The sequence below is a fragment of the Hyperoodon ampullatus genome, assembly GCF_949752795.1.
Source record: "Hyperoodon ampullatus genome assembly, chromosome: 2".
Classification (NCBI taxonomy): Eukaryota; Metazoa; Chordata; class Mammalia; order Artiodactyla; family Ziphiidae; genus Hyperoodon; species Hyperoodon ampullatus.
In genome coordinates, this window is record NC_136915.1 from 59,291,497 (window position 1) to 59,305,869 (window position 14,373).

General features: G+C 44.4%; 1 protein-coding gene across 2 annotated transcripts; it reads left to right on the forward strand.

Moving 5' to 3' along the window:
* Positions 1-3,125: 3,125 nt before the first annotated feature.
* GADD45A (growth arrest and DNA damage inducible alpha) lies at positions 3,126-5,854 on the forward strand (the record flags this gene model as incomplete). Of its 2 annotated transcripts, XM_079698236.1 has the most annotated exons (4): positions 3,126-3,169; positions 3,697-3,798; positions 4,043-4,280; positions 5,402-5,854. In XM_079698236.1, 4 exons carry the CDS (start codon positions 3,126-3,128, stop codon positions 5,513-5,515), a joined length of 498 nt encoding a protein of 165 aa, XP_079554362.1. In that variant the 3' UTR covers positions 5,516-5,854. The 2 variants fall into 2 exon arrangements, with proteins under 2 accessions (XP_079554362.1, XP_079554363.1); XM_079698237.1 differs by lacking the exon at positions 3,697-3,798.
* Between the last annotated feature and the right edge of the window lie 8,519 nt (positions 5,855-14,373).

Sequence of the window (14,373 nt, forward strand, 5' to 3'; positions counted from 1 at the left end):
CAGGTAGCAGTGCTAAAATAATTTAACAATTTCTGAGTATATATTTTCATCTGATTTCCAAATATAACCATTTAGCATCCTTATAAATGTTGCTAGAAGGTCATTCCAGTCCTGTGCAGTTGAAGTACCTGGAGTTACCGGAGATAGTTTTAAAAATGATTTTATGTGCTGGAATTATTTTTTTAAATACAAATATATTAAAACCCATGAAAAAAGTATATATACACATATATACTGATCTAGGGATATTCCTCTGATTTATCATTGGATACCATCCTCTCCCAGGACTAATAAGCACTTATGAAATGTATCATCTACGACCATCCTATTGTATAACTGCAATCTAGCTGTAGCTAAATTCAGCTTCTACTTCCAGTTGGAAACACCAGCTTTGAAAATAATCACTGATGAAACCGTCTAGGTAGACTCAGCAATGAGGCAAAATGGTGTAACATATCTGAGTCAGAAAGTATGACAAATGAATATTTTTGAATACTGGAAGGCTAGGCTTATCTCATAGGGAATAACCCAAAAATACATGAACAAATCACTTTCCCTATAGACCTAATGTAGAATGCAGTATAATTTTTGAGTGAGGGACCAGGCCTACATTAAGAAGTAATCCTTTTATACTGCATTTTTACTGCATAATTGACCTGGGTGGGGCATTATTAGGGCTGTGGTTCGTTTGAATTGGAATAACAATACAGGGGTTCTACTGAACGGAACAGTTTCCGTTCAGATGACCAAAGTCATGGGACTTTCAGCATAGCTGGCTGATGACAGTGCATACTATTTTGTCCCAAAATCCAGTTCAAACATGGACATACCAATTAGATGGTAAGCACTTTAAAGGCAAAGGACCAGGAATTGTACCATTCTTGGTATATTGTAGGACATCAAAGAAGTTTTTGCTTTGAATTAAATTTAAATATGGAATACCTTGGAGAGAATTCAATCATTACACAGGACTGCAGGATTCTGAGATCTTTTTGTTCAAACCTCAGATTCTGTTTAACTCAGTGAACATTGACTGTGCTTCTACTAAATGCAGAAATGGTGCTACGTGCCAAGAACACCAAGCTGATGAAGTCACAGTCCCTGCTGTCAAGAAACTCACTCGATTCCCTAATTCATTGTCAGCTTGCTGTGATCACACTTCCTTCCAAAGAACTTCTAAGAAATACCTAGTGGATAGAACCTTGGAGTTCCACAGAACACAGTTCAACAACCTCCAAATGATGACTCAGGCCAGATTGCATTATTCAGGTTTTGTTTGCAAAGCTGAACGGGCTTCAGCATCTCCCTAAATTTCAATTTAAAGGAATTCTTTAACAAAGAACACTACATGTTAGAATTTAAGATATAGATATGAAACATACCTTACACTCCTGGGTAAGTTATGCATTGACAAGCACCATTCCTTTACTCAAACCTTGTCCCTTGCTGACAACGCAGTTAGGGATTAAGTGCAAAATGGCAGCTCAAATAAAAGAGCCAGAAAACTGACCTATCACTTTTCTTTTCCACTAAATTAAGATCAAGAGAGCTGGAGAATATTTTGTCTAGAATGATACAAACGTACGGGAGTTTGCAAAAACTCCCAGGTAGCTTAGCAAAAAATTACTTCTGTGACCTTTGTACAGTAACCTTAATAATGTAAGCATTGTTTTGAATGCAAGCATATGGGAGCATTTTTACCACTTTTGGTGACTTCAGTAGGTTTAACACATATTTTTGCACTTATTGCATAAACTCATGAAACAAAGGAAAGAACTTTCAACCTATTCAGTGAAAGTCTATACACTGAAGTTTGCTTTTCAAAAATGTATAACTACTGCTTTCTTTACACCCGCAAGTTGCTGTTATCGCAAAGCTGAAATTTTAGCATATGACTAAAAGGTCCGATTGCTGCTGCTTCATGATTCAGCATCCAACATCAATAATTCACAGTGAGATCACAGGCCCCCTGTGGAAGGTAGTGACATACTTGCCTTATGAAAGGAAGCTGAGGGCATATTGAGAGCATTTTGAATATAGATGTGTAGCTTGTGTGGGTGTCAGACAATTGTCTCTTAGCTGGTGCCCTGCAGAAGGACCCTCCTTCGGGAAAGTCTGTCTGAGAAAGGTGAACTGGGCTTGTAAGGCTAGGATACACGCATGTGGTAACCAGCTCCTGGTGCACACGGTTTTCCAGAGTTACCCTGGGCAGGTGGGAAGCCTTTCTGCTTTCTGTGGAAGAGATTCCAACTTGGCTCCCTGCCACCACCAAACACAAATGTGTTGATTTTTCTTTTTTTGAGCTCCCAACCCTTGCAACCTTCCAAAAATAAATCAAACCAGCCATCAGGGCACCGAAATAATACTACTACTAATAAGCAGCTTTGCCTAGACTTACATAAACAACACTTCTGAGGTAAACTTTGCCCCAGAGGTCTGGACACACTCTTTTTATGTAACCAGCTTACTAATAATTACTAGACTTGGGTGCATTAACCCTGAAAATAGATTTTAATAGCAGGCCCCCAAAACAAAAGACATGAAACGACAATTAAAAAAAACAAATGTGCACCAACTAGAAAAACACTTGGCAGCCAGCTCCAGCCCAAGCTAAGACACCCTCCTCTCCCCGCACAAAGACCTCCTCCCCTACCCGCCCTGCCAGCAGGAAGAGAGTAGGCTCGGGACTCCGCCCCCCCATCCCCGCCCCCGCCTCAGGCTCGCCTTCCTCGTGGCCCCTCCCCCTTCCGCTCCTCTCAGCCGGGTTCCAGGAGCTGAGGTCAAATTGTCGGAGCAGGCTGATTTGCATAGCCCAATGGCTGCGCGCATGCAAATGAAGCGGGTGGTGGTTGGCTGGGGGTTGGCAGGATAACTCCGGCGAGGGGAGCCTTTGTCCTTCAGTGGCTGTGAGGCAGCTGCCGCGTCGCAGTAGTGGACCGTGGCGAGGCGGGGGGCCGAGAGCCAGCGGGCGAGCGAACGAGGGGGGCAGGAGGGGCGGGCGGCGCGGTGGCGGCGGGCGCTGGAGGAGCCTGAGAAGGAGTGCAGAAAGCAGGCACCCGCGCGCCCGCGGTGGCAGGAGCAGCCCGCAAGCCGCTCTCTCTCTGTAGGGCACCTGCAGTTGCAATATGACTTTGGAGGAATTCTCGGCTGGAGAGCAGAAGACCGAAAGGTAAGTCAGCCGGATCTTCTGCCTGAACTCTGCTTGCCCACTGCGCACACCCCAGTGCTGCCGGGCTGTGCAAGGTTTGCGGGGAGCGAGCGGTTAAAAGTTTGCAGAGGGTACTTCCTATCCCGCCTTTCTTCCTCGGGACACTAGAGGCGTGCGTGGACAGAAAGAGCGTGCCCCCCACGCCGGTCGAGCCCCTCGAGCCTTTGCAAAGGGCAGAAGTGACCGTCCCTGCCGGTGCGGCTCCTGCGGCCGGCAGCCTGTGGCTTCGCCCAGCGCCGGGGAGTGGCAGTGCCCTCGGGAGAGGGTGGCGGGTGGCACTCTCGGGGTTTCTCACTGGACACCCGGCCTCTGGGCGTGCGAGGGGTCACGGCGGGGGGGTGACAGCCCGGGAACCCCGGGTTTGCAAAGGCCCAGGTGCGCCGTGGCGCGTGCACTCGGGAGGGAGGGTCGCGGCGCAGGGCGAGGGGTCCGCGACGGCCCCGAGGGGCGGCGGGCTGACGGGATCCCCTTGCTCTGCCTGCGTGTAGGATGGATAAGGTGGGGGATGCCCTCGAGGAAGTGCTCAGCAAAGCCCTGAGTCAGCGCACCATCACCGTCGGGGTGTACGAGGCTGCCAAGCTGCTCAACGTGTAAGTGGAATCCTCGCGTGTCCCTCGTGGTTCCTCTTCCTGCCCCAGCCCGGAGAGGTCGCCTTCCAGGGGCGCCCCCTCGGCCAGCAGCGCCACTTCCTGCCGCTTTCCATCTGCCCTGAGGCTGCTTGTCCCAAGGGGAGCAAGCGGGCCGGGGCGCGACCCCCGGGACGTGGGCGCGGGGTACGGGCGCCCACGCGGCGGGTCTTGCCTTTGGGCTCACCAGCCCCGTCCCTGCCCGCAGCGACCCCGATAACGTGGTGCTGTGCCTGCTGGCGGCGGACGAGGACGACGACAGGGACGTGGCTCTGCAGATCCACTTCACCCTGATCCAGGCGTTCTGCTGCGAGAACGACATCGACATCCTGCGCGTCAGCAACCCTGGCCGGCTGGCCGAGCTCCTGCTCCTGGAGAGTGACGCGGGCCCCGCGTTGAGCGAGGGCGCGGAGCAGCCCCCGGACTTGCACTGCGTGCTGGTGACGGTAAGGGAGAAGGGGACTGCGGGCAGGACGTGGTTAGAGTCCTGGCAGGAAGTCCGCAACGGCTGAAAGTCGCCTGACTCCAGATCTGGAATGTGTGAGGGTCAAGAGCTGGGCGCCTTTGCCCCATTAAAGAGTGTGGCTGGACTTTCAGCCGAGATGTGCTAGTTTCATCCTTGGGATTTTCTCTGGTACGGAACGTGTCTAAGCACGTTGGAGGCTGCCAGAAGCGGAAGAGATCCATGTGAGTCAGCATTGTCAGCCCAGCTACTCCCTACCTACATCTGCACTACCTCCCGTGACTAATTCCTTTAACAGGGCAGATTAGATAAAGCCAAATAAATTCCTGGCTCACCCTCATTAAGGAGTCAGCTTCATTCTCTGCCAGTCAGAGCTAAAAATAGAAATGGTGTAGGAGACAGACCTTATTAATTCCCTAGAAATGTACTGAGAAGATAGAGTGGAAATTTTTTCTTTGCAATCTTGCATATTTTAAAATGGAGCTCCCCCCACCCCCATAAAAACCTTTGGTAGGTAGATAACTTGTGTTTACAGAGGTAAATGTGATCGTTTTGTCTTTTGCATTTTACTACTTTTTGGCTGATCTCCTTAAGTGGCAGCCTAATTATTTTGCTACTCCTGAAAAAATACTACTGTCTCTTTTGGGAGGATAACAGGTGGCAGTTCTAGTTAACTGCTATGCAGCTCTCACCTCCTGGTAGCCCAGCATGGAAATATTTCTCACAGTTGTTTCACTCAGGTCTCTGCCAAGGTACAAGTTTGGTAGGGCAAGCCTGTGAATAATACTGCCATGCAAAACTGAATAAATATTATGAAAACATATATATATATATATGTATATATATATGGCTCAGTGGGTTTCATGTACTCAGACTATACTCAGACTTTGCAGAGTACAGCTTAGTAGAGAATTACCCTGAATGATTTTGCAGGAAACCCAGCTACCTAGAAGAAATTTTATTTCTTATGGTTGTAACAGGTCTGTGTGTCACACAGCCAAAGTATAGAATGTTCGAGTGTCTTCCCCTCAAAAGTGGTGTAATAAGTAGCAAAGGCTGACTTTTTTTTAATAGTAAATTTATTTTTTCTAAATTTGTTACCAGAATCCGCATTCATCACAGTGGAAGGATCCTGCCTTAAGTCAACTTATTTGTTTTTGCCGGGAAAGTCGCTACATGGATCAGTGGGTTCCAGTGATTAATCTCCCTGAACGGTGATGGCATCTGAATGAAAATAACTGAACCAAATTGCACTGAAGTTTTGAAATACCTTTGTAGTTACTCAAGCAGTTACTCCCTACACTGATGCAAGGATTACAGAAACTGATGTCAAGGGGCTGAGTGAGTTCAACTACATGTTCTGGGAGCCCGGAGATAGATGACTTTGCAGGTGGAAAGAGGTGAAAATGAAGAAGGAAGCTGTGTGGAAACAGAAATACAAGTCAAAAGGAACAAAAATTACAAAGAACCACGCAGGAAGGAAAACAAAACTATGTATTAATTTAGGATGGTTGAGTTACATTTAAATAAACCAAATATGCTTTGTTAAAGTTTCAATGTGCGGCAGTAGTTTGGGTAATTTTGGTTTATATGCCCTCAAGTAAAAAAGAAAAAAGCAGAAAGGGTTAATCATATTTTAAAACCATATTTTATTGTATTTTGATGAGATGTTAAATTCTCAAAGTTTTATTATAAATTGTACTAAGTTATTTTATGACATGAAAGGTTATTTATGCTATAAATTTTTTGAAACAATACTTAAAATAAACTGGTATGGAATAATTGCATCATTTCTTTATGTGTGTTTTGTTTCTTTTAACTTGGACTTTCTTTTAAACAAGTTTCTTTTTAATATGGAAAAATTAAAACCCTTGTGAAACCATATACATATAGTATATGTGTCTGTATATATAGATGCATGTGTGTATGTATATATAATTCTTTTCCACTCTTAAACATTTGGGCCAGACATGGGGGCATAATATTGCTTTTCATTTATTCTTTGGTGGACATTTTAGTGATGCCCTGCTGTACCCTACATCCAAAGTCAGAAAAATGAAGATTTAAGAGGAGTTGGGGTTGGAGTTAGGGAACAGGAGTGTTAGAAATTGCACTTGCAAAACCTGAATAAATATTTATAGTTCAGTGATACTAGTGCTGTAATAAGATTATATGCAACATACTAAGGAAGCAGAGGGGAGAGAGTGACCAAAGGTACCTACAAGACCAGTGAAGTTTTTCCTGGAGAGAGATTATTTTATTTGGATCTTAAAACAGGAAGAGGATATTGCTAGCAGCAACACTAGTTTCTGAAAAGGTGTGGAGGCCCGAAAGACCAAAACCTGTTCAGGGAACAAAGTGATTCTGTGTGTGCCTCTGGTGTAGAAAGATAAGGGAGAGATAAGGCTGAAAGGTAAGTGGCGATTAGGCCCAGGCTGTAAAGGGCATTCTGTGTCACCCTTAGCTTTTGGGCTTCCTTCTGTAAACTTTGGCCAGTCTGCAGAGGCCTTCACGCAGGGAGTGACGTGATCAGTGTTCTAGGAAGATAACACTGGGGACTGAAAGACGGGTTATTGGGATAATCGGCTGTAGGTAAGAAGGCCAATTAGAAAGTGACTGGAACAGTCCAAGGCTGTGCATTTTGCAGAAGCATATTCAGGGAACAAACAGGGAAGTGGCCTGCTAAATATTCTGGTACCCTTATTCTCTTTCTAGAGCTGTGTGCCTTCCAGCTGAACATGTCTGCTATGGTTCTGAGGGGTTTGGTTAAATTAGATGGGAGAGGTGGAAGAAAAGGGCAAAAGAAATGAAAGGCTTCAGCAGAACAGTCATCTTTTACTTGGAACAGTCACTTGATAATTAACTGCAATAACCTCCTGTAGATACAGCCAAAGAAAGCAAAAATGCCTACTGAGGCAAGGCCTAATATAGCTTTGGTCTACATGATTTTTCTTTGCCTACTTCTCAAACCATAACCCCCCATGGCTCCCCTGCCATCTGTCTCCCACCCTTGTCATGACTACATACAATCAAGAAAAAGTAGAAATCAGAGGAGAGAAAACCAGCTAACAGTAACTAAAAGCTCCACATTTCTGCATATTTTAGGAATAACATAGGCCCATGAGCCCTTCACCTTGCAATTAAGTTTCTGTTTTCACATCTACTAGAAATGTGGGTTTTTAGGCCTTGTTTAGACTTGTTGTATCTTATTTAAGCTAGTGCCTGATCCAAAACATAACTGGTATTTAATATTTGTTTCTTACATTATCAAAAGATTGAGAGCAGTGAGTTTTAAACAGAATTTTTTTTCGTTCCCACTAAAGTAAAAATATTTTCAATTCTTTCCCACAACTACTTGATTAAAAACGCTTCTGCAAAGATGAGTGAATTAAACTAGGAAGGCAGAGTGGGGAGAAGCAGCATTGCTTGGTGCAAAGAGCATGGGGTACAGCCAGGATCAGTCCCAGTGCATCCCGTTTTCCTCATCAGCAAAATGGAGATAAAATTAACCATCTTGCAGAGTTGTTTCACTCCTACAGGACTGTAACTTCCCTGAAGGTAAGAAACAATGTCTGGTTCATAATTGTAGCCCAGTACTTAGCACACTTCTCAGCAAGCAGTAGGTGTTGAATTAATATTTGTTGACTAGGGGCTTCCCTGGTGGTCCCATAGTTAAGACTCCACCTTTTCAATGTAGGGAGTGTGGGTTCAATCCCTGCTCAGGGAACTAAGATCCCACATAGCATGGCGAAAAAGAAAATTTGTTGACTAAATGATTTAGAAATAATAGATGCAAACTACCTGGCATCTGATAGGTGCCAATATAGTGTGTCTATTACTAAAACTTAGGCGATAGCAATAGAAAAACTTTTAAGGCATCAGAGAAATCTGTTGCTTATAACATGGTATATATATTTTAAGAAAAGTGTTTTGAATCTGTATTCTCAATTCATAGTACTTAGAGATATGAAATAGTAGTATGCACCCTTCAGGTTGTTTGGTTTCAGAAAAATCTCAACAATTAATTCAGTGTTGTTTTGGTTTTTAAGTTTTAACTGTTGTTATTTGTTCCTGATTGAACATAACCCAAAAGTAACAAGGCATTGAAAAATCCAATCTGAAACAATTGAGTTAATTGTAAACAAGTGTGCAATTACCAGGGCAGATTCTGCCTCTAAATGATGCTAATATTTTTTAGTTGTCTCTTTAAATGCCTACTTATTGCAAGCAGGTGAAAATGTTACAACAAGGACAAAAATCCCCTCCTCTACCTACGGTGTGTTATTTGTGGAAAATACCTATTTTTTTCCACTGGCAGCTTCACCTCAGTGTCGTAAATAGCATTGACTTCTCCTGCCTACAGTTCACCAAGGCCCTCAGTAAGTTAAACTTATATAACGAAAGGACTCATGAAGGTAACTAATCTCCCATAATACATGTTTTATTTCCCAAATAAAGAAAAAAGGGTCATGACTAGGAAAGAGCTGTTTGTATATTGTTAATTGGAAGTATTTTCAAAGCTTGTTTTGAGATGCCTTACTGTAACCCTTCTAAAATCATTGTCTCCCAATTTTCAACTATATGGGTTAAATTTTATTCTTTGATGTGTGGTAGACAGCTGTAAGCAGTGAGGTGCGTTTCCTTTAAATGAACAAAACTCTCAATGGCATGATTTAACACCAAGCCAGTGTCCCTCAAGTTGAGTTGAATCTTTTTTTGTTCCTTTTTAACAATCCTTAGATAAACATAAGAAACTGTGTAAAACGTTATATTCATGAAGATCACCAAGAAGTACTTAGTGAGAGCTTATTATGGGCAAGGGGCTATGCTGGTTACATTGAAGTCTAGGAAAAATCAGACACTTACCCTGGCCTCAAGGAGTTCCCAGCCTAGTGAAGTAACTAGGCACATCAATAGATGTAATCCAAAGCAAAAGTGCCCAGTAACATAAGAAAGGCCCAGAGAAATGCTATGAGAATTAAAAGGGTAGAGATTTCTGGAGGGCACATGGGGATGACAAGTAGAAAAAGTCTGTAAGTTCTTTTTTTTTTTTTTGCGGTACGCGGGCCTCTCACTGTGGCTTCTCCCGTTGCAGAGCACAGGCTCCGGACGCGCAGACTCCGGACGCTCAGGCTCAGCGGCCATGGCTCAGGGGCCCAGCCGCTCCGCAGCATGTGGGATCTTCCCGGACCGGGGCACGAGCCCGCGTCCCCTGCATCGGCAGGCGGACTCTCAACCACTGCGCCACCAGGGAAACCCCAGTCTGTAAGTTCTTTGATCAGAAGCTAGCATCGTATTTTGCAACCACACAAATTACTTAACTGATTGAATATTGAATGTAATTCTGCTAAGTGCTGTGGAGAATACACAGATGTAGCCTATAAGAGTACTTGTCTTTAAGAAGTTTATCATCAAATAAGGAAATTGTGAAGGTTAGCACATTCACTTCTTTAATGCTATTTATTGAAAGCCCATCATGTACCTGACACTGTGTTAGGTCCCGGGGCTACAAAAGTGAAAAAACAAGGTCTCTGCCTTCAAGGATGTGTGCAATTTAGTGTAGCAGACTGACACCTGTGATGCAGGGTGATTAGTGATGATGTGCTATGTTCAAGGCCTAAGTGTTCCTGGGGGTCGGGAAGGTTTGCCAGATCCAGTGAAACCCAAAGGATGAAGAGATCTGCCAGGGGACTGTGAAGGGCACGTCTTCCCGGACAGGAACTGCAGCTCTCGAGTGTATGTTTGAGGCATGTTTGGGGCGAGTTTCTGAGGCAACCACACCACTCACATAGGGCTTACTACACGCTGAGCACAGCTCTAAGAACCTTACGGTAACTCATTAACCTCACAACAACTCTATGGAAGTAAGTATCAGAACTATTATTGCCTCTGTTTTGAAGGTGAAGAGACTGATACACAGAGAGAGAAATCTGCCCAGAGTTTGTTAGTAAGTGACAAGTCCAGGATGCACACTGAAGCAGTCTGGCCCTGGAATCCATCTTCTCCAATGACAGGTGATAATGTGGGAAAAGGTGGTAGCGAGGACCATGAAGGGCCCTGCAAGCCAGCCTTTTTTTCATTAGATGATAGAAAGCCATTTAAAGACTTAAAACTGAGAAAATAGGCAGGGTGCTATTACCACCATGACAGAGGCTAGGAAAAGATGAGAAACTGTGGCTCACAAAGTCCTAATGCGAGGTTGGAAACTGGTAGCCAAGAGAAATTTGGCTCACATGATGTTTAAAAACAGTTTTTTGGGGGAATCAGTTGCCAACGTTTAAACATGGAGAAATTTCTTCGAAAAATCTTTAGTTCTGTTGTTGCTTAGAAATTTGCTGTATGTGGCAACAGTGGGCCCACATTCTGCATGGCAGCAATTGGCTGCAGCTGAGGGAGGCTCCTCCCTTTTAGACAAAGATTTCCAGTTTGCCACAGACCTCACCCCTCCCTATTGTTAACTTAAGCCTGCTGGACTCACTTAGGCTTCCCTTCCTAATCCTTTTAGGCATGTGAGGTCCACACTTCACCCCGCAATGACAAATATCTCTCAGTCTGGGGCTCAGATTCTTCCTGTGTAAAATGAGGGATTTGCCCTCCAGAATTTCTCACATTGTTCCGATAATAATGAAGACCTAGCATTTTTAATAGTGTTAAAAATACAGCTTTAAGACCCCTTCCCAGGAGCTTCAGATTAAGTGGGGCTGGGAAGATTCTCAGAATTTATTTTTTTAACAAGTAAATTCAGGTAATTCTTATTAGGGAAGTTTGAGAAACACTGCCTGCTTTCTTGGAGTTCTTCCAGCTGAAATTCAGCAGAATCACGCTTAATGAAGTTTGGTGGGGGGCGGGGGCGGGGGCAGGGAGCAGCTTTCACCACATCAGTTTCCAGTCTCCCTGATGTTAGCCCACCAGGAGCTGAGGGATACATGTTTCTCTGCAAAGATTGAAGAGATTCTCAGGGAAGAGGTATAACCAGAACAACTTGCTACGTGTGGACAGAGTTAGAATTTACTAGTTTACTAAGGTGAATACTGTACAAGTTACAAGAACTACAAAAGGTGGGAGGTCCAGAGACAGGTTGGCTTTTAGCACTGCCTTGAACTGACCGATCAACAGACCCGTTATGTGCCAGACACAGCACTGAGCACTTGGACAAGAAGCTGACAGCATGATAAAAACAACCTGTTGTACAGAGTACCGCTCAACATCAGGCACAAGGTAAGGAGCTCGGAGAGTGAGTGGAGTTCCTATTTTTGTTATATCCATTAGCACTCTCTGGCTTATAATGTGCTTTCACATTTATTAATCCATTTGATTCCTTGCCAAAGCACCTGAGGCTCAGAGAAGTCAAGAGACCCCTCCAAAGCCACATGGAGAGGAAGGTGAAAATCAAAATTCTACTGTGAGCTCCATCTCTCAAAGACACCAACCAGACAGCACAGGTTAACCCGGGAGGCTGAAACTAATTGCATCTTATCTTTTACTTACACAGTAAATGGGACAGAGCCCCCGGAAAACTAAAGGAGACAAAAAAACAGGAGGAGAGAATTCTAAGAATTGTTCTCTTTCATCCTGTAACCTCATCACAGAAGTGATTTTTGTGTCCTTGGGTACTTTATGCTAACGTATTTTCTAAAAATAAGTGTCTGAGAACTTATTATGCAGAAAAGCTGCGAAGTTCCCTAGTATCTCCACTTAATACCTGATTACATCACCACACTGTAACCATCAAAATAAGCACTCTGCAAAGAGGCTCACCTGGAGAAGAGCCTTCTGATTTCCTTTTGCTTCTTTGTATAACTGTTAAGGACAGAGCTGGCAAAAGATCAAGAATAAGAGTTCAGCAGTTAAGACAATAGGCTTTTCTAGCAAGAAAGAACTGAGTTTGGGTCCTGGATCCCAGCTAGGGCTTGGGAAACTAGTGTAACTTCTCTCAGCCTCAGTTATTTCTCCCAGAAAATGGGAAAATAAACAAGGCTTATATCATTGATTTTTTGTGGGGATTAAAGGAAACAATGCAGAGAAAGCAAAGCACTTGGCTCAGTTCCTGGAAGTACTGGATATATGTAACCTAACGATAATTGCATCTCCCACGATAATTACATCTCCCACGAGTGGGTAATTTTCTATGCATGTATGTTAATGTATGTTATGTATGTATTTTGTATCATTATTCTATGTTTGTAAATTAGAGGGTGACTTAAGTGAAAAAGAAACCCTCCAGCAAACTACATAGCTGAACAGAACTGAATATGGAAAGACATTATCCAATTAAATTATGTTAATTTCCACGAATCTAGTTTCTCCTCTCCATTACCATTAACTTAATTTGGTCCTTTATCATTCATTTGGATTATCAGAGCAGTTTCTGTTCAAAATCAAACATTGAGCGCATACTGTGTGCCAAGTTCTGTGCTGGAACTTACTATAGAAAGATGATTATGGTGCAGTTTCTACCTGCAGGCTAGTGTAGGGAGCTGACAGACACAGAGAATTTAAGGTGGTGTGGTGCCTTGGCATTTTGGGCATGCTGTGTGTGTGTGTGTGTGTGTGTGGTGCCTTGGCATTTTGGGCATGCTGTGTGTGTGTGTGTGGTGCCTTGGCATTTGGGGCATGCTGTGTGTGTGTGTGTGTGTGTGTGGTGCCTTGGCATTTTGGGCATGCTGTGTGCATGTGTGTGTGTGTGTGTGTGTGTTTAGGGTGGTGGTGGTGGTGAGGAAGCCTTCCAGGAAAGGGTGATGCTTGACCTGAGTCCTGAAGCACGGTTAGAAGAGAGTCAGGGGAGAAAAATGCGGTGCATGAGGGACTTTCAGTCTGTGGTGTTTGCTACAGGATTAACTGTTAAGGAAGGGAGTGGAGAAAGGTAGGCTGAAAAGGTAGACAGAGACCAGCTCATAGAAGGCCTTGTATGTCCTTCTAAGGAGCATGGCTTTGCCCTGCAGGCAATGAGGGGATGCCGAGGATTTTACATAGAAAAGTAAAATGGGCTAACAGCGGTCTATGGTTTACTCTTCTCAGAGGCATTTAATTGCCCAGATCAGTGCAATGGGATTTGAGGGGAGTGTAATGTAAAGGGACAGCTGTTCATAGTTCTTGTCTGTCCTGCTCCCTTCCTTCCTTCCATGAACCTTCTTTCTTGTTAGCACCCCTCACCCCAGCCTCAAAAGTAGATTTGGAATATAGGCCTGGCTCATCTTCCTGGCCATGGTGATTGGTGTGGGGATAGATAATGTGACTTCAGCTGGGCCAATCAGAAATCTTCCTGAGACTTTTCTGCCAGAGTAGAAAAAAGTCTGTAGTCTTTTTGCAGTGCCACCAAGCTAATGGATGAGTCTAGACTTGCTGGCAGCTGCTTACCTGCCGCGGAGAGTAAGTCTATTAAAGAGTCAAGGGCAGAGGTGACACTTGAAAGCAGAGCTAAATCCAGCTGTACCTGAAGGGAGGCCCATGGATTTTTTTTTTTTTTTTTTTTTTTTTTCGCGGTACGCGGGCCTCTCACTGCTGCGGCCTCTCCCGTTGCGGAGCACAGGCTCCGGACGCGCAGGCTCAGCGGCCATGGCTCACGGGCCCAGCCGCTCCGCGGCATGTGGGATCTTCCCGGACCGGGGCACGAACCCGCGTACCCTGCATTGGCAGGCGGACTCTCAACCACTGCACCACCAGGGAAGCCCCATGGATTTTTAAATATGTGTAATTCCATTTTCAACTAAAAATCGGGTTTTAGTTTTATTTGCAACTAGAAGTAGGACTGAGGGATTTCCTGGATGCGAGACTTTCAGGGCCAAAACTGAGACAGTCCCAAGTAAACAGAAACAGTTGGCTATCCTAATACCAGGGGCAACCACAGAGGCTGGGGTCTAGATGGGACGTTTTCCAGTAGTTCATTCAAGGGATGATACATGCCTGAACTTGCAGTTGATGAGGAAAATCAGGGGTGGATTTTAGAAATATTTGGGAAATGAAATAGGCAAGACTGGGTGATCAGATGTAAGGAATGAAGGGGAATTCTTGAATGCCTCTCAGGATTCCAGCTGGGGCAATTTAATGATGATACTGATGTCAATTAAAGTTTTGCA